General features: G+C 57.4%; 2 protein-coding genes across 2 annotated transcripts; one reads left to right on the top strand and one right to left on the bottom strand.

Annotated features, from left to right (window-relative positions):
• Nucleotides 1-263: 263 nt before the first annotated feature.
• Nucleotides 264-5820, bottom strand: LOC100593644 (cytochrome P450 2W1). Its single transcript, XM_012502543.2, has 9 exons — nucleotides 5647-5820; nucleotides 4506-4668; nucleotides 3978-4127; nucleotides 3754-3911; nucleotides 2284-2457; nucleotides 1836-1974; nucleotides 1550-1734; nucleotides 668-809; nucleotides 264-451 (listed from the first exon to the last, which is right to left on the bottom strand). Exons 1-9 carry the CDS (start codon nucleotides 5818-5820, stop codon nucleotides 264-266), a joined length of 1473 nt encoding a protein of 490 aa, XP_012357997.2.
• An 8306-nt stretch (nucleotides 5821-14126) lies between these two features.
• On the top strand, nucleotides 14127-20609 carry LOC100604443 (cytochrome c oxidase assembly protein COX19). The gene is made up of 3 exons (XM_003282442.3): nucleotides 14127-14299; nucleotides 16226-16337; nucleotides 20057-20609. Exons 1-3 carry the CDS (start codon nucleotides 14218-14220, stop codon nucleotides 20139-20141), a joined length of 279 nt encoding a protein of 92 aa, XP_003282490.1. The 5' UTR covers nucleotides 14127-14217; the 3' UTR covers nucleotides 20142-20609.
• Nucleotides 20610-27298: the final 6689 nt, after the last annotated feature.

Raw genomic sequence — 27298 nt, 5'->3', positions numbered from 1 at the left:
TAGGTGGGTGGGAGTGCAGCTTCGGGGTGGGAGAGTGGGCAGGGCCCTGGAGGCGCTCCTAGGGGCTGGCAGGGTCTGAGCTGCAGACAGCACTGGAGGGGTGGGGGTCCCACAGGGTCGGGCAGGGGTAGGCCTGGGTGTAACCGGAAGCAGTTGCTGATCCTGTGGGGGTGGGGGTGGGAGTCCTCAGGGCCCTCCCAGAGCAGTCGGAGCTGTGGGGTGGGAGGGGAGAGGTCGGGAGGACCTGGGGACTGGGGGAGTCCCTAGGGCCGGGGCACCGCACACAGGGCCTGGGCCCGCGGCCTCATGGTGAAAGCCCGGGGGGGCGTGGTGTCCAGGGAGGCCGGGCGGGTGCCAGGCGGGGGCAGCAGGTGGTACCTCTGCAGGAGGCCGGCAAACAGCAGGAAGAGCTCGGTCCTGGCCAGGCGCTCCCCAACGCAGACTCGGCGGCCTACAGGGGATGTCCAGGCACAGAGTGGGCTGCACCAGGCCTGCTCCTGGAGGGGAGGGGTGGGGACCTCCCCAGGGGAGCAGAGGAGCAGCCACCACAGCCGCCTTCAGAACCTGAGATCAGGAGGTGGGTGCAGAGGCGGTGGGCAGAGCTGGGGCTGTCCCAACCCTGGAGCCCTGGAGGTGCCGCCCCACCCCAGCCCTGAGGGCTGCTGACCTGCAGAGAAAGGCAGGAAGGCCTCCCGCTTTACAAAGTGCCCGTCCGTGTCCAGGAAATGGCCCGGGTTGAACTGGCCTGGGGTCTGCCACTGTGTCTCATCCAGGAGCACCGAGGTCAGCAAGGGAATCACGGGCGTGCCCTGTGGGGGCAGCCAGGGCACAGAGACAGGGGCCCCGGGGAAGATGGGATGGGGCCTGGGTCGGGAAGTTTCATTCCAGGATGTAGCTCCTGCCACACCCGCCACACCTGGTGTTAGCCCACCTTGCAGGTGAGGCACCCGAACCCAGGGAAGCCACATGACCCCCGGGCACACAGCCAGGGGCCCCAGGGATAAAGAGGACACCCAGGACACACGGAGGGGACCCCCAGGACACACGGAGGGACCCCCCCAGGACACACAGAGGGGACCCCCAGGACACACAGAGGAGACCCCCCAGGACACATGGATGAACCTCTCGGGACACACAGAGGGGACCCTTGGGACACACAGAGGGGACCCCCAGGACCACAGAGGGACCCCCAGGACATACGGATGGACCCCCCAGGACACACAGAGGGGACCCCCAGGACACACAGAGGGGACCCCCTGGACACACGGATGTACCCCCCAGGACACATGGACAGGGATGCCCACAGGACACACGGAGGGGACCCCAGGACATGCAGGGAGGCACTAGGTCTGCTGGCCAGACCAAGTGCTGGGCTGTGGGGTGAGGGCTGCCTCCCTCCTGCTCCTGGCTGGATGCCCTTTATTGCCTCTGGTTGGGGAGCCCTAGGTCATCAGGCACCCACCAGACGCTCAGCCGTCCCAGTGCCCCTGGACACCCGCCGAGGCCTACCCCAAAGGAGATGGAAGGGGCAAGGGAGGCCCAGCCCCACCTTGGGGAGCAAGAAACTGCCCAGCTGCATGTCGGCGGCGGTGCAGCGGGGCACGTGCGGCAGGAGCGTGATGAACCGCTGCACCTCGTGGAGCACAGCGCTTGTGTAGGGCAGAGCCTGCTGGTCCTCCGGCCGGGGAGGCCGCCCAGGGCCCAGCACGCGGTCCAGCTCCTCCTGCACCCGGCCTGGGGCAAAGGGTGGGGCACGTGGGTGGCAGCGCCATCCCTCGGCCCTGGGGGTCCCCCGGGGGCAGAAGGATCCGTCTCGCCAGGCGTCGGGGTCTCACCCTGCACGTCTGGGTGCCGGCCCATCAGAAGTGCGGCCCACTGCAGTGTGGCCGAGGTCGTCTCTGTCCCGGCCATGACCATGTCCAGGGTACAGGCCACCGCGTTGGCCTCAGCAAACAGGCCCTCGGGGTCACCCCCCTGCAGAGGTGTGGGGCAGGGCTCGTGGGATGATCTGGGGTCTGTCCCCCACCCCACAGACCCAGCCCAGCCCTGGGCTCCACTATGGATGCCCCGGTGATCTGGGCTCAGCCATCCCCCAGTGTCCCCGAGGCAGGCACTATGGATGCCCCGTTTCACAGACGAGGAGACTGAGGCTCTGAGAGGGCCCCCAGCCAGGAGGTAGGGAGCTTGGTGCAGGACCAGTTGGACCCCTCCCCAGCCGTGCTCCCCTGGGGTGTCCCTCAGGACCCCTACAGGCCTTCGAGGAGGTCTTGGGTCCCGGCACACCTGTCCCTGCTGGATCAGGGCGTCCACATAGCTGCGCACAGGGTCCCCTGGGCACATGTGGGGCCTCCGTGCCTCCAGGAGGGTCCTCAGAATGGCACAGACCTCCTCGATCTTGTGTAGGACCGGCCGGTGCAGCTGGAGCAGGGCCCCAAGCCAGGGGTAGATGTTGAACAGCTGGGCAGGAGGCAGGAGGAGCGGAGATAAGGACGCAGCCCCAGGGCTGCACCCTGGGCAGGCGGTGATCGTCCCCAGTGGCTGTGTTCACGCCCAGGGACTCTAGGTGGATGTGCTGGAGGCGGCCACAGAACGGGGACCCTTAGCCCTCAAGGGAGGACCAGGAACTGCCAGGAAACCCCCGTCCGTGCCCCGGAAGGGGACAGCCAGGCAGGTTTGCACAGCAGGACCTCCTTCCATCCTGGAGAGGGAGGAGGGAGGCAGCTGCCACCGTGGAAGTAATCTTGAACCCCTGTGAGTCATGGAATGGAAGACAGAGCAGACCTCAGGCCTCGGAGAGTTGGGGCCGCCACGGAGTCAGCCCACGAGGCTGTATCTGAGGGGTGAGCCTGGCACCAGTGGGTGCCCTGTGACTGCCTGTGACAGCCCCGCCGCGCCTCGTGCCACTCGCCTTCCTGGGGCGTCCGCGATCACCAGTAGCGAGTTCCACGCGGCGCCTCCGTGGTAAGGAGCTGGCACCAGCAGGGAAGGCCAGGGAACGCTCTGCTGCCCTGGGGCTGCCCCAGACCACACAGTGCCACGCAGCCTCCATCTTCCAGGTGGGTTCTGGGCCCGCCTGGCTCCACCAGCAGGCAAGGTGGTCTCACCCTGGCTAGGACGGGTGGCAGCTGTGCCCCCTGCTCTCGCTTGTGAACCCGCCGCTGCCCTCCCTCCCGTCACGGCCCTGCCTCTGGGAAGCCAGGAGGGCCAGGACCCGTGGCCTCTGGGTCCAGCCGTGATGCAGGTATCACACCTGAGATGCAGGCTTCGGTAAACACACATCAGACACGGTGAGGACCAAAAAGAGGGAAACTTTACATTTTGAAGCAAAATGAAATACACATGAGTTCCAAACATCAGAGGGGTCAACTTTTGTGGCTTTGGGGCACTATAAAGGGCATCAGCAGGAAGGTGCCTGGACTGTCAGGGCTTGGGGGGCGGACATGGAGTCTCCCGCAATCCTGGGGAAGCCATTCCTGCCTCCCGCCCCCACCCTTGAGCAGATGCATCTGTTACTGATGAGGGCGTGGGGGAAGATGGGGATCCCCCATTTCCTGGAGAACACAGAGGCTGGTTTGAGACCACACGACCAGTGAACGTCGGATGGTCCTGATTCAGGCCCTTGAGTCTGATTCCTTGTGCAAGATGGGAGGGCCAAGAAGCTGAGAGGGGACAGCGCTGGGGCCCCCGTCCTCCCGCTGCACGCCCAGCGCCCCGGACTCCACCACACCCAAAGGACAGGAGGCAGCCCCTCACCTGCAGGCCAGGGGACCCCAAGAGGACCATGACCTCATCGATGAGACCCAGCAGGGACACGAACACGGGGTCCCGGTAGTCGAACCGGCGGCCGAAGAGGAGCGCGAAGGTGATGTTGGAGGGAGCCCAGCCCAGTAGGGCCAGCGGGAAGGGCCGGCCTGCGAGGGAGACAGGCCTCAGGCACGTCCAGGCCCGGGGAGGGGCGTCCCCGGCCCCCTGCTCACCTCTGTAGCCGTCCAGCTGCCCCGAGAGGCATTTCAGCTCCTGGAGAATCTTGTCAGCCACCGGCTCCCGGCCCACGCCCAGGCTGTGCAGGGCACGCACCGTGAACTGGCGGGCAGCCCTCCAGCGCGCCCCGGACGAGAAGAAGATGCCTGTGGGCAGATGCAGTGCCCAGTGAGCCCAGGTTCCCACCCCAGCCAGCCCTGCTAGGCGAGTGGGCAGGAAGTGAGCAGGCTGACCTCGGGGCAGCGAGACCGGCTGGGCTCTCACCCCCATCCCCACTCCCGTTCCCTGGGCTGGCCCCGGCCCCTCTTGACTTGGGATAAAAAGACCCCTGCTTGCTGGTTCTCAGCACCTGACCTGCTGTGTGGACACCTGGCCCTCCCCAGCACCAGCCCGGAGGCCCAGCTCCTGCCTGCTCTTCCCCAGGCCACCCTGGGAGCCTCTCCCGCTGCTGGAGCCCCCACCCCTCCTGGGATCCAGGTGCCCCCACACCCAGCAGACCCCTGCAGCGCCAGCCACACACCGACCTCCACCTCGCTGGATGAGCTGGAAGATGGCGATGGGAGGCCGGTCAGCCAGCTCCTGCCCGGGGCCCGCCAGCGCCTCTTTGACCGCCTCGAACCCCGTCAGCACCACCGTCTTCTGGCGCCCCAGGTGCACGGTGAACACCGGCCCATAGCGTTCTGAGAGCTGGCAGGGATGGCGGGGGTCACCCGGGCAGCCATCACCCACAAGGTCCCCCCTTAGGTCCCCTCAGGCCAGGCCTGTGCTGGGTAGGGGTGGGGACAGAGGGAAAATGGGGGCAGGTGGGGGGGGGCGCCTAGATGCCATAAAGCCGGCGGTGCAGGGTGGAGGGGGCAGCGTCCAGCCTGGAGCCCACAGAGCCCTCTTGCCATCTGGTGCTTGGCATGGCTGTTGTGGGATTTTCTTTTTAGCCAAAATTCCTGGGAGGCTCAAGCCCTGAGTCCAGGCAGCAAGGTTAGGGGCTGGCTGTCTGCTGGGGTGGCACGTTCTGAAAGGCCAGAGTCTGCACAGAGTGAGGGCCTGACGGGCTTGGCCCCCAGAGACCCTGATCCGTCCTCGGCTGCAGCCCGGCCAGCAGCACCCCAGCCCGCAGTTGGGGGCAGCCAGAGGCAGGGCCCAGGCCCGACTGGTCAGTCCTGTCCCGCTGACCTTGCCTGCCTGAGCGAGGACAGAGCGACAGTGCCGGTCAGGCTGCCCCGTGCCGTGTGCCCGTACGCTCTGTCCTCAGCATCCCTGCCCAGGAGGCACAGGTCCTCTTCCCACTTCACGGATGAGGAAACAGAGGTTCAAAAGTGGGAAGTGTTTGCTTTTGAACACTGAGGGCCGAGGGGGCTGAGCAGGCAGCCGACAGGCCCAGACCTCTTCCCCTCTGCCGTCCCTAAGCCCGGCCTCCTGTGGGCTCTCAGCAGACGCCGCCGCCTCCAGGGAGCCCTCCAGACTCCTGTTCTGGGGCCGGACCCTGGGTGGCACCTCCAGGGCTGCTTCTTAGTGTGTCTGCTTCCCTGTGGGACAGGGCGGCTTTCCCTTCCCAAAAGCAGGGTGGGCCCTCCGGCCACGTGGAAACTGGGCTGGGCTTCCCTAAGAGCGGGGCCAGGACACGGCAGCTGTCCACGCGGCAAGAGCTGCCCAGGCTCCCTGACCTACCTCCATCAGGGACCGGTCCTGTTGTGACAGACGCAGCAAGTGTAGGTTCCCGATGAGCGGCAGCGGGCGAGGGCCCGGGGGCCAGCGGGCGGCTGGGGAGGGGTCTCGGGTGCAGGCGCGGAGCAGCCCCCAGAGACCCAGGAGGCCCAGAAGCAGCAAGAGCAGCAGGGCCATGAGGACGTGGCTGGTGAGGCCCCGCTCCCCTCCTGGGCCCCGTCCCCCCCGAGCCCTTATAGGCCTCCCCGGGAGGGCGTGCCCGCACCCCACCCACCCCACCACCCGAGAATGTGGAACGAGCAGTTTGCAGGGCAGCCCCCAGCGGATGGCTTAAAGCTGCAGGCCTGCGTGGAATGTGGGGCTGAGGCCCTGGTGGGGCCGGGTAGGGGAGGGCAGGACGGGGCCCCTCGGGGGTCAGGCCTCCATGTCTCCTGTCCGGAGAGAAGGATGTGGCACGTGGACTGTTCTGCCCCTGGTTCTGCTGAATCCGCCAGTCCAGGCCCCTCGGCCTTGGCCACCCCTCAGAACTGGGATTCACAGGGCTTTGGGGTCGAGACCCTGGCTTGGAGGGGAGCCCCCTGCCTTTCACAAGCTCTGAGTGGGACCCTGTGGAGCTCGGGGTTTGCAGGCCTCTCCCAAACCCCATCCGTGTGCACCCAGCTCTTCTCTGATCAGCTCCCCGTGGGGCAAGGGACCAGGAGTGAGACCTCAGGGTGGCCCATGAGGGGCCTCAAATCCCACAGCCCTCACAGGCCGCCACCTGCATTTCCCTGAGGGTGTTCTCACCCCAGGTAGCAGCCTGCAGCTTTTCGAGGGCTGCCGCCTGGGCAGGGGATGCAGCCATCTGAGCTAGGACAGGAACGTGGAAGGGCTGCTAGTGGCAGGTGGCAGGGTTTACGAGCCCTGTCCCTCTGTCTCCTAAACCGCTGTGAGGGGTGGGAGGGCTGCTGGCAGCAGAAGCGGCCGGGCCTGCTTTGCATAGCCTGCCCTGACATGAGGCAGCTGGAGCCGGCGCCAGCAGGCGGGACCCTCCCCACGGCTGGTCTCTGGGGCATTGCTCATGCCCTGTACAAACCGAAGAGCCGAGGCAGCCTGAGGCCCTCACCCCTCCCGGGGTTGGTCCCCCTTGATTGGCTGGGAGGGAAAGCCCCAGCCACAGTTGCACGCCTCCTGTGGTGGGGAGCTCACTACCTCTACCCTGCTGTACAGCCTCAGGGCCAAGGCTGGGCGGCTGCGGCAGGGAGGGAGTGCCTCATACCTGGGCCACTGCTGGGTAAGCTGGGGGCCCTACCTGCCTAGCAAAGCTTAATTAATTCAGGGAACACTTTTTTTGTGTGCATTTTGTTTTTGAGACAGGGTCTCGCTCTGTTGCCCATACAGTGCTGTGAGTACAGGCTCACTGCAGCCTCCACCTCCGGGGCTCAAGCCATCTTCCCACCTGAGCCTCCCAAATAGCTGGGACTACAGGCCTGCACCACCAAGCCCAGCTGACTTTATTTATTTATTTATGTAGATATGGGGGTCCCACTATGTTGCTCAGGCAGGTCTCACACTCCTGGGTTCAAGCAATCCTCCTGCCTTGACCTCCCAAAGTGTTGGGATTACAGGTGTAAGCCACTAAACCTGGCCTAATTTTTTAAGTTTTGGGTTTTTGTTGTTGTTTTTGAGACGGAATCTCACTTTGTTGCCAGGCTGGAGGGCAGTGGTGTGATCGCCGCTCACTGCAACCTCCGCCTCCCGGGTTCAAGCGATTCTCCTGCCTCAGCCTCCCGAGTAGCTGGGATTACAGGCGCCCGCCAACACGCCCGGCTACTTTTTGTATCTTTAGTAGAGACGGGGTTTCACCATGTTGGCCAGGACAGTCTCAGTCTCTTGACCTCGTGATCCGCCTGCCTCGGCCTCCCAAAGTGCTGGGAATTTTGTAAGTTTCTTTTAGAGATGGAGTCTAGAGGCTGGTCTTGAACTCCTCCTGGGCTCAAGCAACCCTACCGTGGCAGCCTCCAAAAGCCCTGGGATTACTAGCATGAGCCAACGCTGGGCCGGCCTCTTTTTCCTTTTCTTTTTTCTTTCTTTTTTTTTTTTTTGAGATGGAGTCTCACTCTTGTCATCCAGGCTAGAGTGCAGTGGCGCGATCTTGGCTCACTGCAACCTCCATCTCCTATGTTCAAGCGATCCTCCTGCCTCAGCCTCCCGGGTAGCTGCGATTACAGGCATATGCAACCACACCCAGCTAATTTTTGTATCTTTAGTAGAGATAGGGTTTTGCCATGTTGGCCAGGCTGGTCTCGACCTCCTGACCTCAAGTGAGCCACCTGCCTTGGCCTCCCAAAGCACTGGGATTACAGGTGTGAGCCACATCGCCCAGCCCTCTTTTAAAAGTAACTCGTTGGCCAGGCGCGGTGGCTCACACCTGTAACCCCAGCACTTTGGGAGGCTGAGGTGGGCGGATCACAAGGTCAGGAGATTGAGACCATCCTGGCTAACACGGTGAAACTCCGTCTCTATTAAAAATACAAAAAATTAGCCGGGCGTGGTGGTGGGCGCCTGTAGTCCCAGCTACTCGGGAGGCAGAGGCAGGAGAATGGCGTGAACCCGGGAGGCAGAGCTTACAGTGAGCCGAGATGGCGCCACTGCACTCCAGCCTGGGCAACAGAGCGAGACTCCGTCTCAAAAAAAAACAAAAAAAGTAACTGTTATTGGGGAATTGACAGTACTCCTCTAATGGCTGCCTGTAAGTGTTGCTTGCTCTGGGGGGCATGGCTGGGTATGCATATTTGCATATTTACATTGTTTCCAATCTGAGGCTGTTTCACAGAACATCCTGATGAAAATATCTGTGTGCATACTTGCAAGGATATCTTAAAATCCTGGAAACCAGGTGGCGAGCCAAGGCATTGTTGCTTTCTGGTGTCCGGTGGACCTCCAGTGCCCTGCGACTGCAGCCTGGCTGCTCAAGTGGAACCTGGGACTGTTTTGATCAGACCTGATTGGTCCAGCCCTGCCGGCCAGATACTCAGCCCTGAGCCATGTCTGTGACCAGGAGGAATGCAGTGCTCTGATTGGCTGGCTCAGGTCCTGCCTGCCCCTGACATCAGAGGCAGGGTGGTTGAGGTGGGTGGGTAGGTGGGCTCCCCCTGAGGGGCTGGAGTCAGACAGACCTGGTTCCAAACTCAGCCCCGCACCTGTCAGCTGTGGCAGATGGCGGCTTCCAGAGATGGCCGCACAGATTCTCCCAACCACACTGTCTTTGCGTAATGTAACACTGCGCTTCTCCCTCCACAGGAGGGCTTGTGGTCTTCCCACTTTGTGACACAAAGTAGCAGAGGCCAGAAGCCGTGTTTGCTCATTCTACCTGTGGAGTTTCACTGGACGCTTTTGCAGTGCACTTGAGATCCACCAGACATCAAAAAGGAACTGTCCCTTGGCTCAGTGACCCGGTTTCCAGAGATTTGGTTTAAGGCATCCGTACAACTGTGCGGAAAGAAGCGTGCGCCCTGCCTCAGTGACTGGGCGCGCCCCCCTGGAAGAATGTCCCGGAGACTCAGCAGGCACGGTGCAGGTGCCCACAGCTCTTGCTTGAATCCCTGCATTTTTTTTTTCTTTTTTGAGACGGAGTTTCCCTCTTTGTTGCCCAGGCTGGAGGGCAGTGGTGTGATCTCAGTTCACTGCAACCTCCGCCTCCCGGGTTCAAGCGATTCTCCTGCCTCAGCCTCCCGAGTAGCTGGGATTACAGGCATGCGCCACCATGCCCGGCTAATTTTTGCATTTTTGGTAGAGATGGGGTTTCACCACGTTGGCCAGGCTGGTCTTGAACTCCTAACCTCAGGTGATCTGCCCACCTTGGCCGCCCAAAGTGCTGGGATTACAGGCATGTGCCACCACACCCGGCCAAATCACTGCATTTTTTAAAAAGGTAAGGTCAACGATCCCGGCCCTTGCCTCCTCCTGCACATAAGATAACGTCTGACAGGATCAGTGGCTGTAATCTACGACGAGATGGACTCTTGCACCGAAACTTGGACAATCGGATTTGGCTCTAAGGTACCCCCGAGCAGGTGCAGAGCCTCCGTCACCTGTTGATAAGCTGTGGCCCGAAACATTGCTTTGGAACAGTCGAACGGAAACTCTGAAACACACTCCTGGATTGCAGTGCTCAACAGGAATCTGAATAAAACCAACTTTGCTTCTTCGAAAGCAAAATTTTCCTTTAGTTGACTCCTTGATTCTGGGTGAGCACTTGTGGCCACGGTGGAGGCTGGATCCCAAACAGTGATGCCGCTTCCTCTTGGTTCCCCAGGACACCTGTGCCACGGACCCAGCCGCCATGCTGTGGGGAAGCCCAGCAGCTCATAGAGGGGCCCATGTGGAGGGGAACCCGGCTTCCACCCGACCCTGAGCCCACCTGCCTGCCAGCCACATACGCCATCGTGAGTGGATCCTCCAGTCCGAGGTGGAGCTAAGCCGGCCAAGGCCCCGTGGAGTGTCTCCACCAAGCCCTGCCCAAGTGTGAGTTCACGGGTAATGACTGCTAAGCTTGGGGTGCTTTGTTATGCAGTGGAAGATAATGCAAACACAGCCATGGAAGCTTCAGCAAGGGATGCGACCCCCGTGAGTCTGTTTCTCTGTGTCAGATGAGGATAATAAGACCTACTTAACTGGATTCATTCATCTGCGAGCTATCAACGGAGCATATCCAGCACGCCAGGCACTGTTCCAGGCTCTGGGGATCCAGGTGGAAAATGCCTGCGATGCCTTGATTGCTGGGGCTCAAACAAGGTTCATTCCCTCCTCTGAGCTTTTCCTTTTTTCTTGTAGACAAGGTCTCACTTTTTTGCCCAGGCTGCAGTGCAGTGGCACGATCTTGGCTCACTGCAGCCTCAACCTCCCAGGGCTCAGATGATCCTCTCACCTCAGCCTCCAGGGTAGCTGGGACTACAGGTGTGTGCCCCTATACCCGGCTAATTTTTGTATTTTTTTTTTTTTTTTTTTTTTTTTTTTGAGGCGGAGTCTCGCTCTGTCCCTCAGGCTGGAGTGCAGTGGCGCGATCTCGGCTCACTGCAAGCTCCGCCTCCCGGGTTCACGCCATTCTCCTGCCTCAGCCTCTCCGAGTAGCTGGGACTACAGGCGCCCGCCACCACGCCCGGCTGATTTTTTTTATATTTTTAGTAGAGACGGGGTTTCACTGTGGTCTCGATCTCCTGACCTCGTGATCCGCCCGCCTCGGCCTCCCAAAGTGCTGGGATGACAAGCGTGAGCCACCGCGCCCGGCCTTTGTATTTTTTTTTATAGACATAGGGTTTCAACATGTTGTAGCTGGGACCACAGGTGTGCGCCCCTACACCCGGCTAATTTTTTTTTTTTTTTTTTTTTTTTGAGATGGAGTCTTGCTCTGTCGCCCAGGCTGGAGTGCAGTGGCATGATCTCGGCTCACTGCAAACTCCGCCTCCCAGGTTCACGCCATTCTCCTGCCTCAACCTCCTGAGTAGCTGGGACTACAGGCGCCCGCCACCACGCCCGGCTAATTTTTTATGTTTTTAGTAGAGACAGGGTTTCACTGTGTTAGCCAGGATGGTCTTGATCTCCTGACCTCATGATCTGCCCGCCTCAGCCTCCCAAAGTGCTGGGATTACAGGTGTCAGCCACCGTGCTCGGCCCAATTTTTGTATTTTTTATAGACATAGGGTTTCAGCATGTTGTAGCTGGGACTACAGGTGTGTGCCCCTACACCCGGCTAATTTCTGTATTTTTTATAGACATAGGGTTTCAGCATGTTGCCAAGGCTGGTCTCAAACTCCTGGGCTCAAGTGGTCCGCCCACCTCGGCTTCCCAAAGGGCTGGGATTACAGGTGTGAGCCACCGCCCCCAGCCCCTTCCCCACTTTTTACACCAGTGAACTGCTCATAAAAATTCTTTCCTCTTCTCTCCCAGCTAAAGATCTCATAAAAAGCAATAATCATTTGCCAGGTGACAGTCAATTAAAAGCCAGTTGTCACCTCCAGGCCACAGGTCCCTTGGGGCTCCCAGACAGAGAGACTTAGGGCAGCCCCAAGGGAGGGGCTGTCCTTCCACTGCTAAGCGGCTGCTCCAGTTAAGTGAGCGAGCGCTTCTTCGCTGGGTAATAAAAGCGCCCATTGTTCACAGCCCTGGAAACGTATTAATGAGTAACCCAGTGTGTGGGCCCCTGGTTCTAGCCGTGTAAAAATACTTGTTTATATGACAGGAACAAGGTGCAATTTTCCTTTCGTAGTTTTCAGTGGGACCAGAGCCCCAGGCCAATCAAGGCCCTGACAACTAGATTTCTGCAGCCATAGGCCCTCCCTTGGGGCCTTGGCGTGAGGTCCCCACTGCCCTGCGGTTCAGAAACATTCAGTACCAGACTTGCGGCTCAGCTCTGGGCACACGGAGCAGAGTCCGACCTCGGGCACAGGAATCTAATGGTGTGCGTGGCAGAGGGGCAGGCTCACCAGGGCCCAGCAAGGGGGAGAGCTGGAAGCCTCATGGGGAGGGGACGCCTGGGCCAGGCTTGAAGAAGGGCAGGCCCCGGGGTGGGGGCTGTTGGGCCGCCTTGACCAAGCCCTTGTCTGCAAACAGCCCCTGGGAAGTTGCAGGAACTGGCTCCTAAGCAACAGTGGTTTCAGGTCTCACCAGGGTCCAGAGGGGGCCAGGCACCGAACTCGGTGTTGCTGAGGACCCACTGTGCTTACCACCAAGGCCTGGCCAGTGATTGTGAAATGGGTGGGATGGATGAGTGAGTGGAGGCTGGAGCTTGGGCCGCCCATGGCGCTCTAAAAGGGCAAGTGTTGGACTTCCTCATGGCCAGGGCATGTGGGTACAGGTTCAGGGCTGGGAGAGACTCCACAGGTGGAAGCTGGGGTCTTCACTGAGCCCTTTCCCACGACTGCTGTTGCCATGACAACATCCACACGCGAATGCCGGGCCTTACCTCTTACAATACACTTTCATTCTGTCCTAGGTTGAGTTGTAACTACCCTCCGCCCCCATTCATATGGTGAAGCCACCAGGACCTTAGGATGTGACCTTTGCTTTGGAAATAGGTGCCGGGTGCGGTGGCTCACGCCTGTAATCCCAGCCCTTTGGGAGGCTGAGGTGGGCGGATCACTTGAGGTCAGGAGTTCAAGACCAGCCTGGGCAACATGGTGAAACCCCGTCTCTACTAAAAATAAAAAAAATTAGCCGGGCCTGATGGTGCATGCCTGTAATCCCAGCTACTCGGGAGGCTGAGGCAGTAGAATCTCTTGAACTCGGGAAGTGGAGGTTGCAGTAAGCTGAGATTGCGCCATTGCACGCCTGCCTGGGTTAAACAGTGAGACTCTGTCTTGAAAAAAAAAAAATTAGCTGGGTGTGTTGGTGCATGCCTGTAATCCCAGCTACTTGGGAGGCTGAGGCAGGAGAATTGCTTTAACCTGGGAGGTGGAGGTTGCAATGAGCCAGGATCGAGCCACTGTACTCCAGCCTGGGCAACAAGAGAGAGACTCCGTTTTAAAAAACAAAACAAAGAAATAGGGTTGCTGCTGATGTAATTAGTTAAGATGAAGTTATTGGGATGGGCCCTAACCCAACATGACTGCTATCCTTGTAAAAAAGAGGAAATTTAGGTTGGGCATGGTGGCTCATGCCTATAATCCCAGCATTTTGGGAGGCTGAGGCAGGAGGATTGCCTGAGCCCAGGAGTTAAGGACCAGCCTGGGCAACATAGGGAGGCTCCATCTCTACGAAAAATACAAAAATTTGCCTGGTGTGGTGGTGTGTGCCTGTGGTCCCAGCTACTCAGGAGGCTGGGGTGAGAGGATCGCTGAGCCCGGGAGGTCCAGGCTGCAGTGTGTCGTGATCACGCCACTGCACTCTAGTCTGGGCAACAGAGCAATACCCTGTCTCAAATAAATAAAAAAAAAATAGGAAATTTGGACATGCGCAGGACACCATGGGAACGTAGGGGCCGAGACCAGGTGGTGCTTCTGCAAGCCAAGGAACCTCAGAGGCTGGCGGCCCCTGGAAGCTGGGAGGCTGGGACTGTCCCCAGCGCCCCCACTCTGCCCACTGCTTGGACTCCGGGCCCCAGGACTGAGAGGACATTCCTGTTGTTGAAGCTGCTCGGTGGTGGCACCTGGCTCCAGCAGTCGCAGGCAGCGAGTCCACAGGCTCTCCTGTCCCTCCTGTGCCGCCTTCCTCCCCGGATGGGCCCCGTGATGAGGCCTCTGTGCGACGGGGAAACCGAGGCCCCAGCAGACACCTGGGATGCAGAGACGCCGGCACCGCTATGTGTCCTCTGGCAATTCGCTGAACCTTTCTGGGCCTCGGTTTCTCACCCGTTCCAAAAGCTGATTCTGCTACCGACTGCTGTGAGGGTCCCAGGGGACGGGAAAGCCCGGGCAGCACCCACCGGGGTTCAGGAGCTTGCTGGCTCCGAGGGGGCGGGGCCGGGCCCGGGCAAGGGGCGGGGACGGGGCCTGCTCGACGTGCTCGGCGTTCCGGGGGTGGGGGGTGCCTGCTCGGCGCTCCGCCGGCCGCCCTGCGTACGCTCGCGAGGCGCTCGCAGACTCTAGCGTCGCCAACATGTCGACCGCCATGAATTTCGGGACCAAGAGCTTCCAGCCGCGGCCCCCGGACAAGGGCAGCTTCCCGCTGGATCACTTAGGTGAGCGGCGGAAGGTCGGCGGGCAGGGGTCTGGGATGGGGGGTCTGGGTCGCGGCCCAGCGCGGAGCCCTATGGGATGCCGGCATCTAGCACGGTGCAGGCAGGGAAACTGAGGCACGGCGGGCCACCCTCCGCCCCCCGCCCGCCAGCCCCGGGTCACTGCTGCGGCATGGACCCTGCAGGTGGGAGCTGGCAGGACCGTGGCCCCCGTGATGAGGGCAGCGACACCGACTCCTTGCGTCAGGCTTCCGGGTCCCCTGCTCCGCCCTGACTCACCCGGCGGGCTGTCGGTGCCCCGGGTTTGCAGAGCGGGGCATTCGGCGGCCACGAAGCCCGCAGCTGCAACCGGGGCTTAGACGGTGCCTAGCGGTGTCTGCTGCAAAGCTCAAAAGTGCTGCTGATCTCCCAGTGCTTCTGGCCGGATTCCGGTGTGGGGTTAGCCGTTAAATCGCCTCCGTGGACATGAAGGCTTCGAAAAAGGATCTGTGGGCCGGGCGCGGTGGCTCACGCCTGTGATCCCAGCCCTTTGGGAGGCCGAGGTGGGCGGATCACTTAAGATCAGGAGTTCGAGACCAGCCTGCCCAACATGGGGAGACCCCGTCTCTACTAAAAATACAGAAATTAGTCGGGTGTGATGTGGCTCGCCTGTAGTCCCAGCTACTCGGGAAGCTGAGGCAAGAGAGTCGCTTGAACCAGGAGACGGAGGTTGCAGTTAGCCGAGATGGGGCCACTGCACTCCAGCTTGGGCGACAGAGCGAGACAACGTCTCAAAAAAAAAAAAAGAGAAAAAAGAAAAGAAAAACGATCTGTGAATTACTGTTTCTTTCCCAACATTTTATTGTGACATTTTCAAACAGCAAAAACGAAAGAATTTTTACCCGGAACTCTCCTGTGACCATCACCTAAATTGCACCTTAACCTTGTACTGGGCTGACTTTACCTCGCTGTGGGTTTTTTCCATTGTTGTTTTCAGCGTGTTTATGAAGGAAACAAGTTTGGGTTTGTTTTTGTTTTGAGACAGGGTCTGACTCTGTTGCTTAGGCTGGAGTGCAGTGGTGCAGTCATAGCTCACTGAAGCCTCGGCCTCCTTCCTTTCTGGGCTCAGGGGAGTCTCCCGTCTCAGCCTGTAGAGTAGCCGGGACTATAGGTGTGCAGCACCACACCCAGCTAATTATTATTGTTTTTTTATTTTTTATTTTAGAGATGGAGTTTCCCCATGTTGCCCAGGCTGGATCATTTATTTATTTTTGAAATGGACTCTCACCGTGTCGCCCAGGCTGGAGTGCAGTGGCGTGATCTCGACTCACTGCAACCTCCGCCTCCCGGGTTCAAGCGATTCTCCTGCCTCAGCCTCCCGAGTAGCTGGGACTACAGACACCCGCCACCATGCCCGGCTAATTTTTGTATTTTTAGTAGAGATGGGGTTTCACCAAGTTGGCCAAGCTAGTCTTGAACTCTTGATCTCAGGCGATCCGCCCACCTCTGCCTCCCAAAGTGCTAGGATTACAGGCATGAGCCACCGCGCCCAGCCTGGATTATTTTTAGGAGACAAGGTCTTGATCTGTTTGTTGCCCAGGCTGGAGTGCAGTGGTGTGATCAAGCTCACTGCAGCCTCGAACTCCTTTGCTCAAGCGATCTTCCTGCCTCAGCCTCCTGAGTAGCTGGAACCACAGACATGCGCCACATCTAGCTAACTTTTAAGGGTTTTTTTGGTAGAGATGGGGGTCTCACTGTGTTGCCCAGGCTGGTCTCAACCTCCTGGGGTCAGGTGATCCTCTCAGAGTGCTGGGATTACAGGTGTGAGCCACTGCACCCGTCCTGAGGAAACTAGTTTTGAAAGGAAAAGCAGCGCAGCTCTTAAGGCGGTTGCGTGGTTGCATCACATTTCGCTCTGAAAAAAGCACGCTGTTTTCTTTCTCATTCTAGGTGAATGTAAGAGCTTTAAAGAGAAATTCATGAAGTGTCTTCATAACAATAATTTTGAAAATGCTTTGTGCAGAAATGAATCAAAAGAATATTTAGAATGCAGGATGGAGAGGTGAGTACAGCTAAGCGTTATGACTTCCACCTCCCACTACTCCAACTAAAACTTTTTTTTTTCCTGAAAGGCCATTACCATGTGTCTTTTTCAGGCCTGGGATTCAGCTTGTGTTTTTCAGGACTGCAGAATTGTTTGCCCTTGAAGTGGAGGCTTATCAGATGAAATTGTACCAAAAGCTGTTTCACAATCTTGGGAACCTCTCCTTGAGCAATAGCGTTATACATGACTGCATTCCTGAGAGCATTTTCTTTCCACATTTGGTTGCTACTGACATGTCATTAAGGTTTCCAAATCGTGCATCATAAAAATGCTGACTGAGTCAAAAGACTGAAGGTCGTGGGTACACAGTTTATTTCTTTTGCATTCCCAGATGTTAAAAATATGCACTGGGTTGTTTTGCTCCACTCAGAGTTGTTGGGAATGTGACAGGGAGGACAATAGACTATTTAAGAAATGATGAAAGATGAATGATTCTTCCTGTCGTAACCAGAACTCACCAAAGCTCACTTTTAAACAAAACAAACGCGTTTGTAGCTATGATCCCCACAGCTTTTACTTAAAATAAGAGCTATTCTAATCCCTTATGCAAAAAAAGCACATAGCATATAATTATATGATGGTGGTGGGAGCTTTTATTTTTGCTTTTCGAGGCCATGATTAGCTCACTAAGCATTTCGGTCTTCAGACAGCTGTGTCTCTGCTGAAGACAGGTTGACAATTCACCCATCCACTTTGAGCTCTTTTCATTTTCCCATAACATACTCAGACATTTCCCTCAAGGCAAAAATCCGTTGCGCCTTTCAGGCCACACAGGTGTGTTTGGGGTTATTCGTGTGGACATTTGGGGCTGTAAGGATGGTGGGCCTTCTCAGCAGTGTAGACTTCCAGTGAGGCCACGTTCTGCCTTTGGGACTGTCGCTTAGGCTCTTCCAGGGCTCACATTTGTCCAAGGGCCCCACTGAATCTGTCTCTTACCATCTCTGATTGTTTAAGTAGCACGCTGGCTGGAGCCACGTGTTTAAATTAGTCTTAAATTAATGCATCTTTAGAAAACTGGAACTGAGAATGTCTCCATGGCGCTGCCAAGCTTTAGAGACGGTGTGAATTGGGCTGTGTTCATGTGAGGGTGTGAGCAAGCCTCCTGCCTCGTGCTCAGCTTCCCCATGAGACTCCTGAGGACAGCGGGGAGGAAGGGAGCCAGGGCCAGTGCCTCAGGTGGTCTCGCAGATTGGCCAGGCAATGTTTAGGCAGATGTTCAGGGCATGTGTTTCTGATTTCATTGTTTTTTTTTTATTTTTATTTTTATTTTTATTATTTTTTTGAGATGGAGTCTCACTCTGTCACCCAGGCTGGAGCGCAGTGGCGTGATCTCAGCTCACTGCAAGCTCCACCTCCCGGGTTCACGCCATTCTCCCGCCTCAGCCTTCTGAGTAGCTGGGACTACAGGCGCCCACCACCACGCCCGGCTAATTTTTTGTATTTTTAGTAGAGACGGGGTTTCACCGCGTTAGCCAGGATGGTCTCCCATCTCCTAACTTCGTGATCCACCCACCTCAGCCTCCCAAAGTGCTGGGATTACAGGTGTGAGCCACTGCACCTGGCCTTTCGTTGTTTTTTTTTTTTCTTTTTAAAAATCCTGCTCCTTCTATAAGGTCAGTTATTTTGCCTGTAGAATTTCGATTGGTTATTTGTTCATGAAAATCATCAAACATACAGAAGTTGAGGATAGTCTGCCTCCCATAACCGGCACCCACCCCGTTTTTAGCCATTTCTTTTCTTCCTTTTTCCTCCTGTGCTAAAATCCTAGATGTTACTTTACTCCCACCTCCGTGTGCATCTGTTTTAGAAAATGGACCACAATGGAGTTTTTGAAGTTGTCTCGTGAGGACTTGGACCATGTTAGCCTGACGTGAAAGTATAGGTGTGTTTTAGATGACCACCGTGGTCTGAGATCTCAAGCCTCTGCAGTGATTTAGAAGTTCGCGTCCTGTCCTGGGGATTAGGCACCGGGTGTCACACAGACACCCTGGTGGAGCAGCCTCACCTGCTGCCAGCAGCACAGAGTGCGTGGGTGCCTCGTGGGATGATGGCTGGGCCTCCTGGCTGGGTTGTGGGGAGGGTAAAGGAGGCCATCCCTGTGAAGCACGCAGCAGGATCGGGGGGCATGTCACCATGTGTGAGTTCACGTGATCGTTACTATTGTCCTGAAGAGTGTGGGGCCCATAAAGAGTCATGCTGAGTCGTGAATTTCACGCCTCTAAGATGGCTGCACTGCGATAAACAGCTGGGAATTATTTTGGCAGGATGTGGTGGCTCACGTCTGTAGCCCCAGCACTTTGGGAGGCCAAGCAGGAGAATCACTTGAGCTCAGGAGTTCAAGACCAGCCTGGGCAACATAGTGAAACCCTGTATCTACAAAAAATTTCTTTAAACATTAGCTGGCTGGGTGCAGTGGCTCATGCCTGTAATTCCAACACTTTGGGAGGCCGAGGTGGGCAGATCACTTGAGGTCAGGAGTTTAAGACCAGCATGGTGAGACCCCATCTCTACTAAAAATATAAAAATTAGCCCAGGCATGGTGGCAGGCGCCTGTAATCCCAGCTACTTGGGAGGCTGAGGCAGGGAGAATTGCCTGAACCCGGGAGGTGGAGGTTGTAGTGAGCCGAGATCATGCCGCTGCACTCCAGCCTAGGCAACAGAGTAGGACTCCGTCTCAAAAAAAAAAAAAAAAAAAAAAAATTAGCTGGCCGGGCACTGTGGCTCATGCCTGTAATTCCAGCACTTTGGGAGTCCAAGGCGGGTGATCACATGAGGTCGAGTTCGAGACCAGCCTGACCCATATGGTTAGACCCCGTCTCTACTAAAACTACAAGAATTAGCCGGGTGTGGTGATGTGCACCTGTAGTCCCAGGTACTCAGGAGGCTGAGGCACAAGAATCACTTGGACCTGGGAGGCGGAGGCTGCAGTGAGCCGAGATTACACCACTGCACTCCAGCCTGGGCAATACAGCGAGACTGTTTCTGGGAGAAAAAAAAAAAAAAATTAGCCGTGCGTGGTAGCATACACCTGCAGTCTCAGCTACCCAGGAGGCTGAGGCGGGAGGATCACTTGAGCCCAGGAGTTCAAGGCTACAGTGAACTTGAACTGCTGATCACACCACTGCATCCCAGCCTGGGAGACAAAGTGAGACCCTGTCTCTCAAAAAAAAAAAAAAAATCAGATAACTGTCGACCTCAGTCTCAGTTCCGTCTGGGCAGAGGGCAACCTGAGGTCTCCTCTGCCAGGGTACCATGGAAGGTGGCGGGCACAGGTTCCAGGAATTAGGGTGTGAACATCTTTAGGGGTCATTATCCTGCCAATAAAGGCAAGTCTGAGAGGTCAGCGTGAAGCTGTTGTCCAGATACATCTTTTACCCAGGACGTGGGGAAGTGTTGTGTGTTGGGGGCAGCAGGTGCAGCTGCCCCTCTTGGGCATCCCAAGAGGCCCCAGGCCCTAGGCCCTGGGATTTCTCTAGGTGGTCACGTCCTCATTGTCCTGTTGACTCTGCCCAGTGGGGAAGGCACCAGCCACGGGGGCTGAAGCCGAGGGGCCGCTCTCCCAGGACATAGATGGAGGTGGCAGGACCCCCGGTGTGCGGTGAGAAGCCGGGACCTGCAAGGGCCCCTCTTGTCCTCTCTGCACCTCCCGCCCTGACAGCTTTCTCTTTTTCTTTTAGAAAATTGATGCTACAAGAACCATTGGAGAAACTGGGATTTGGAGACTTGATTGGTGGAAAATCAGAGGCAAAAAATGAATGTTGATGAGAAGACCCCTGGGCCGTGTTCAGTGGCCTCTCGGGACGGAGGGCATCATCCTGCCTCTTAGGTCGGCGAAGGCCTGCGTGTGGTGTCCTTAGAAATGGGCTTCAAATAGAGGCTCCAGCCCTGTGGGGGCATCTCCTGGGTAGGGAGTGGCGTCCCGTTTTCCCTTAGGGGGGTGTTTCTGCATTGAACCCCTGAGTGGGACGGCGTTCCCAGCAAGGCTGGGAGGGAGGCGAGCATGGGGCAAGACCCTCGTCTTTGAGGCCAGGGCCCTCTTGTATGGGGCGGTTTTATGTTGCAGTCCTCTGATACTTTCTGAGTTCAAACAGGTAAATGCATAAATTTCAGTCCCTTCTGAACACAGATATCATCAGAAAATGACCATTCCCTAGCAGGATGTTTGCGTGTTTGTATTCGTATATGCCAGTTCATTTCCTTTAAAAAAAAAAAAAAAAAGTGGAACACAAAGTAGGAAGTGAGAACCTTCTGGCTTTGGATGGATTTGACTTCTTGATTCTTTCTGGTTTTGCCTGAACACCAAGTAGCTTCATAATCAAAGGGTCATTTTCTGGTTTGTATCAGACCGTATTTATAAAGTTGGGTATTTAATTTCAGTAACTCCAATATTTCAACAGAAAAAGAGAACCTGAGTCCATTTGCGGTTAGGCTGGCACCAGCTGTCTTCTGTGCCAGCCAGCTCTGCCCAAGACCCCTGGCACATGTTTGCAGCACGGCCTGGCAGGCACCCCTGAGCGAAGTTCTCAGCCCATCTGCGCCAGAGTTGCCTGTGGGTCACGGAAACCCGGCCCGTGTCCACCCAGTGTGTCAGGCCAGCCGGGGCCCAAACTTATGGGTGGAACGCAGGTGCCTGCACATCTGGGGCCTCAGCCAGACCTGTCCCCTTTCCAGGCGCTGTTGGAAAGGGGCTGGCTCTTGTCTGGTCAGTGGAGGACAGTGCAGGAGACGGGGTTGGGGGATCCAGGTCATGTTCTCTCTAGCGACCCTGGCAGTGGCTGTCTCCAAGTCCTGGCAGGTGAGGCCACCAACCTGGCCGACCTCAGGCTCCGGGAAAGAGGCTGCCCTCGCCCCTCGGGCCTGTGGGTGGCTGAGGCTTCTCAACCCATCTCCAGTTCTCTGCAGCAAAGGCCCTCTGTTTCTGTCCTGCAGTGGTGGCCCTTTCGTGGTTAAACATGTCCCTCCCCTCCCCACAGAACTGAGTACCTATTGCGGCTGGGCCTGCCCAACCCTGTGTCCCTGCACCCATGGGTTCTACCACCTGCTTCGGCTGCAGCTGTCACCGTCCCGTTTCTGCTCTCTGTCAGGCCTCTTGAGTGCTGCAGACGTATTAACGTATCACCGCTAGTTTATGGAAAGTCTTGTTTCTTATTAGAATATTTTATGTAGGCACAGAGTTGCCCCAGCACTGTTTATAGCAACCCGAGTGTCCTCACAGCGCACGTGAGCCGTGACGCAGCCACCGTGGAGTCGCGCTGACGCGGTGCGGCCACGTGCCATGAGCTCGCCAACGCGATGCGGCTATGTGGCGTGAGCTTACTGTGAAGTGGAGACAGGCGGGGACACAGAAAACCACAAACGAGAAATCCAGAAGGAAAACGAGAAATCCAGAAGGAGGAGCTGGAGCTGATGGGCATAGCCTGCCACGAGCCCCTCCGAGCACCCCGGGGTGGAGTTCTGGCTGTCATGGCAGAGGGTTTCACATGCTCGAAAAGTAAACGAACCAGGATGTGAGGGGAACACAACAGGCCATGCCGGCGGAGCTCCCGGGCCCAGGCTGGGGCCTCTTCCCACCGCACTCTGACCTGACGTCGGGAGCGCTGGGGCCCAGGCCGGGCCTACCTCCCCGCTCGCACCGCACTCTGACCTGCTGATGGGCGCGCCCGGGCCGGGGCCTTCCCACTGAGCAAAGCTGGGAAAGAGGAAAGATGCTGAACTCTAGGTAGTACATTTGTTTTTTGCGTGGACGATTCTGAAGCTGTATTCTGAGATGGAAAAAACTAGAAATACATTGTGGATGATGAGAGCCAGGTGTATTGAGCTCCTGCTTTTCAACATACAAAGGTAACTGGACAGAGAAACAGTGATTGCCCTCGCCTGGCCAGGGTGTGCCCCGAGACCCCAGCGGGTGCCTGAAGCCGTGGATAGTCCCGAATCCTGTCCAGGCTGTGTTTTTTCCTGTACGTACCTGTGATCAAGCCTGAGGTGTGACAGCAAAGCTGACAGAACTTTCTGCTTCCCTCTTCAGAATGTCACAGATGGGCGCCGTGTTCTCATGGAAGACCTTAGCAGCCTCGGCATCTGGCTGTTTTTCTTTTAGGTCAGGAGTTTCCACCTTTTCCCTTAAAGGAAGCGCTTGGCAGCTTCTCTGGTGTGTCTGAGTCGCCAGCATCACCACTGTCGTGTTCTGGGGCCATTATTAAGTAAAATAAAAGCTTCTTGGACCCGAGCGCCACGTCACCGCGACGGTCGGTCTGATCACCGAGATGGCTGCTGAGTGCCTGGCGGGCAGGGTGGCGTGGACGGCCCGAAACACTGGACGGAGGGAGGGTTCACGTCCCGGCAGGATGGCTGCTCACAACAGCACGGAATCAAAAACTCGTGAATGGTTTATTTCTGGAATTTTCCACTTAGTATTTTTGGACTGTGGCTGACCATGGGTAACTGAAACCATGTGTAAGGGGGACTGTTGTGAGGGGCTGTGCACAAATGCTTCCCAGCTCTGCCCTGAGGGCCTGGACGCAGTGACCCCCGCACTCAGGGTCTTGGCCCTGATACCATTCTCTAACCAAAAGGAACCAGGACCAGGCCAGAGAAGGTATCAAATGAGCTAGAGAGTGAAGAATTGCTGAGACGAGGGGACTTGTTGGAATAACACGGGGGGGATGGGAAGGAGCACACGGTGGCCCACCTGGGGCAGTGTGAGCATGAAAATGACAGGCCGGGCGCAGCGGCTCACGCCTGCAATCCCAGCACTTTAGGAGGCTGAGGTGGGAGGATCGCTTGAGGCCAGGGGTTCAAGACCAGCCTGGGCAACATGGTGAAACCCTGTCTAGAAAACAAGAAAAGTCAGCCGTGTGTGGTGTCACCCGCCTGTAGTCCCAGACACTCAGGAGGCTGAGGCAGGAGGATCACCTGAGCCAGAGGTTAAGTCTGCAGTGAGCGGTGATTGCACCACTGCTCTCCAGCCTGGGCAACACAGCAGGACCCTGTCTCACACAAAAAAAGGAAGAAAATTAATTATTGTAATGGGCTGTAGCCCACAGAATAAATTGATATCCAGTAGTCTATAGAACGTAAGTAATTGGGTAAACATGTCAGTGAGGGGAGGGCCAGGTCTGTCTTATTAATTCTAATATAGAAGAAATTTGGGGAACAGGAAATTGCTGTTGCAGAAACCACACTGGTGACAGGTGCAGATCACAACCCTCAGTGGGCCAGGTGCGGTGGCTCACGCCTATAATCTCAACACTTTGGGAGGCCAAGGCAGGCAGACCACTTGAGGCCAGGAGTTCGAAACCAGCCTGGCCAACATGGAGAAACCCTGTCTCTACTAAAAATACAAAAATTAGCTGGGGCTGGTGGCGCGTGTCTGTAATCCCAGCTATTCGGGAGGCTGAGGTGGGAGAATCGCTTAAACCGGGAGGCAGAGGTTGCAGTGAGCTGGGATTGTGCCACTACACTCCAGCCTGGACGACAGAACCGTCTCAAAAAAAACCCTCAGTTGCCATGAAGTGAATGGTGATGTGTGGTGTGAAGCAGGTGTCTGCTGAGTCTTGAGAAACCTCCCCTTGAGATGTGCACTGACCTCCGAGGAGACAGTGGTCACATCACAGCAGAACAGCAGAGGCCCCCTTAACCCAGCAGTCACCGCCGGGAGTGAGTTGCACAGGCAGCACCGACCTGGGGGCGTCCCTGAGGGCACGGTGTCACCTCTGGTTCTCTTGCCCAACTGCATGGCCTGAATGTAATCCCAAGGAGACATCAGACACAGACCCAAACTGAGGGGCCTTCTGCAAAGTGACTGGCAGCACTGGCCCAGTGTTATGTAAGATGTTATTTGGGGAACTGGGCATACACACTATCCTATTTTTAGAACTTTCTGGAAGTCTGAAATTATTTTGAAATGAGGAAAAAAATATGCTTTGTATGAAACTGTAGTGGAATAGATTGAGTCGATTCTCATTTCGAAATATCTTCAGAGTTTCCAGTAGGCATGGTGCCGGCATGAGTGGTTTCAGCAGGTCACAGGCAGAGAAGCCGGAATCCCAAAATAGCGCCATTGTGTGGACAGCCTGACTCCTTACAAACGCGCACCGGCTTCCCAACGTTGCCTTTGAGTTTCTGGGTCTGGCTGCTGAATGTGTTGTGCTTAAGAATCCAGACACCCTGCTGTTCCTGCCAGAGCTTCTCACAAGATATTTCGGGTAGTTCATCATCTGTCATGTGCAGAATGCATTTTATTTCTCATAGACGCTTGTCATGATAAGCCGGCCACATTATTAAAAGGCTCCCAGAGACAATTTCCAGAGCGTTTGCCAAGCTTTCCCCTCGGGCATGAGGTAAACCAGAGGCGGCGTAGTCGCAGGCCCAGCCCGTTGTTGCTTCCCAGGAGGGGAGGTCTGACCTGGAGGCCCAGAGCCCCCCAGGGTCGGGTCTGCAGCCCCAGGGCTGATGCGCGGGGCCTCATTTGCACAGGCCGTGTAGCCGGAGCTCAGCACTGGACCTGCTCCACTCAGGCCTCAGGAGCAAGGCAAACTGCCTTCTTCCTGAAGCTTCCTGTATCGATTCCTCTGGCTGCACAAACAGATTACTGTAAGCCCAGTGGCTTAAAGCACCGCAAGCATTACTATTCCAGAGCAGAGTCCAAAAGGGGCCCAGGCCACACATGATGGCCCACACCTGTCATCCCGGCAGTTTGGGAGGCCAAGGTGGGAGGATCGCCTGAGGCCAGGAGTTTGAGACCAGCCCTGGCAATGTAGTGAAACCCTGTCTGTACAAAAAAAAATTGTTTTTGACTTACCCTGGTGTGGTGGCATGCACCTGTAGTCCCAGCTACTCAGGAGGCTGAGGCAGGAGGATCACTTGAGCCTGGGAAATAGAGGCTGCAGTGCACTATGATGGCACCACTGCACTTAAGCCTGGGAGACAGAGCAAGACCCTGTCTCAAATTATAAATAGCCCAGCAGGGCAGCAGGGCCGTGTCCTCTCGGCAGGCTCTGGGGAGAACCTGTTTCCCGCCTTCTCTGGCGTCGAGGCACCTTGGCAGGGCTGGGACTTGGCCCAACCTCAAGCCAGCGGTGCAGCCCCTTCAGATCCCTCCGACCCCTGCCCCTGTGCTCCTATCTCTCTGGCTCTGACCTCCTGCCTCCCTCTCAGGACCCTTGGAACTGCACCGGGTCCTGCTAATCCTGGACCATCCCCATCTCGGTCCCAGACAACCTGATCTGCCATGTAAGCACCATGTTCACAGGTCCCAGGGGCCAGGATGCAGACATCTTCAGGGACCTTTTTCTGCCCCCACACCTCCTGGTTGTGAGGCATGTGGGTGGCTCAGGCTTGGCCCTTGGCAGCAGCAGGTCCCTCTGGTGGGAGGCGCCCCAGGCCCCTCGTGGCTCTGGACGGCTGTGCACCTCGACAGGTGTCCTCACTCAGAGGGGAGGCTGGTGGCTTACTCGTCCACTCTGAAGAGCCAGGGGGCGGGGGCATCCCTGAGGGCACCGGGGTTGGTCTGTGGGGCCGCCTGCCAGACAGGGCCGGACAGAGTGCGGTGCTTTAGGGCGGGGGATGGAAGCCCAGCCCCCTTAGCCTTCAGGGGCCTCGTGACCTTGGAGGAAGCAGAAGCGCTGTGGTGGGGGTGGCCCCTGCTGGACGGCGGCAGCACCACGGCACCCTCGAGAGTCACCTGCAGAGGCAGAGCCAGGTGCGTAGCTGTCGGCTGCGGTGGGGACGGTGGTTTGTGCAGCGAGGCCTGTGCTCCAGGAGCCACAGGCTAGGGCCAGGGTTGTGCGTCCTGAAGCCCCAGGCCTTCCTGACTAGGCAGCACCCTCCTACCACCTGCGCCCGCTGCCACCTGCCTGTCACCACCCTCAGCCCACCACTAACCCCCCACCGCTCCTGCCAGCTCAGTTTTCAGGGGATATGGAGGCCCAGATGTGGCCCAGATCAGGGCAGCACAGGGCAGGTGCTTATGAAGTGTGGGGTTCAGTGAGGGGCTGAGTGAGAGCCTGGGCGGGGCAGGGGTCTACCCGCTGGTGGGGGCTGCAGTAGGGGCCGGGGCAGGATGGTCCAGGTAGGGGCCCTTAGGGCAGCAGAGCCACAGACCCTCCCTGGGGTCCCAGCTCTTCTCAAGGCAGACGTGGGAAGGCATCAGCCCTCATGGGCGTCCGCTGGGGTGGGGATCCTGCTTCACCAAGGCCTCTCTTTGAGGGGAGTGGCCTGGATGTGGGGCTGGCGGGGCTGGGATTCTCTGAGGCCATCAGTGCAGATACCAATCCCTGTGTCACAGACCACCCCAAACTCAGGACCACACACAGCATCTTCCGGCTCCCACCCCTATGGCTCTGGGGCTAGCTGGGCTCAGCCGGGTGGTTCACACGCAGGTGTGAGGAGGCTGGAGTCACTGAGCTCTGCCCTCGAGGGGTGGGCAGGGCTGGGCCCAGCACCTCTGTTCCTGGGCTCTGTCCGCGTGTCCTCTGCAGCGTGTAGGCTGCAGGGGGGCCCGGCTGTGTACGTGGAGGCGGGGCAGGGGCAAGGGGCAAGGCAGAGGCCACATCCTCCTGTGACCCCATGTCAGAGGTTACAGGCCGCTGTCCTGCATGGGCTGGGACAGTCACAGCCCCTCGCCCACATTGATCCTGCACGGGCTGGGACAGTCACGGCCCACATCGCAGGTGGGAGTGAAAGGAGTGTTAAGTGTTAAACACACTGCGGGGGGAGGGGTCAGGGAGGGGAGGGAAGTGCTGAGAGAGGATAGGTGTGTAGATGGTGGATAGAGATGATGGTGACGGATGATTCACAGATGGCAGATAAACAGATGACAGAGGTAGAGGACAGGGAGACTGCTTGATGATGGATAAACATAGAGACAACAGTTCATATAGACACAGATGACAGATTGCACAGATAGATGATGGAGGGAT

This window comes from Nomascus leucogenys, chromosome 20, assembly GCF_006542625.1.
Source record: "Nomascus leucogenys isolate Asia chromosome 20, Asia_NLE_v1, whole genome shotgun sequence".
In the NCBI taxonomy this organism is placed as follows: Eukaryota; Metazoa; Chordata; class Mammalia; order Primates; family Hylobatidae; genus Nomascus; species Nomascus leucogenys.
The sequence above is the reverse complement of the archived record's forward strand: the minus strand, read 5'-3'. Positions and strand labels throughout refer to the sequence as shown.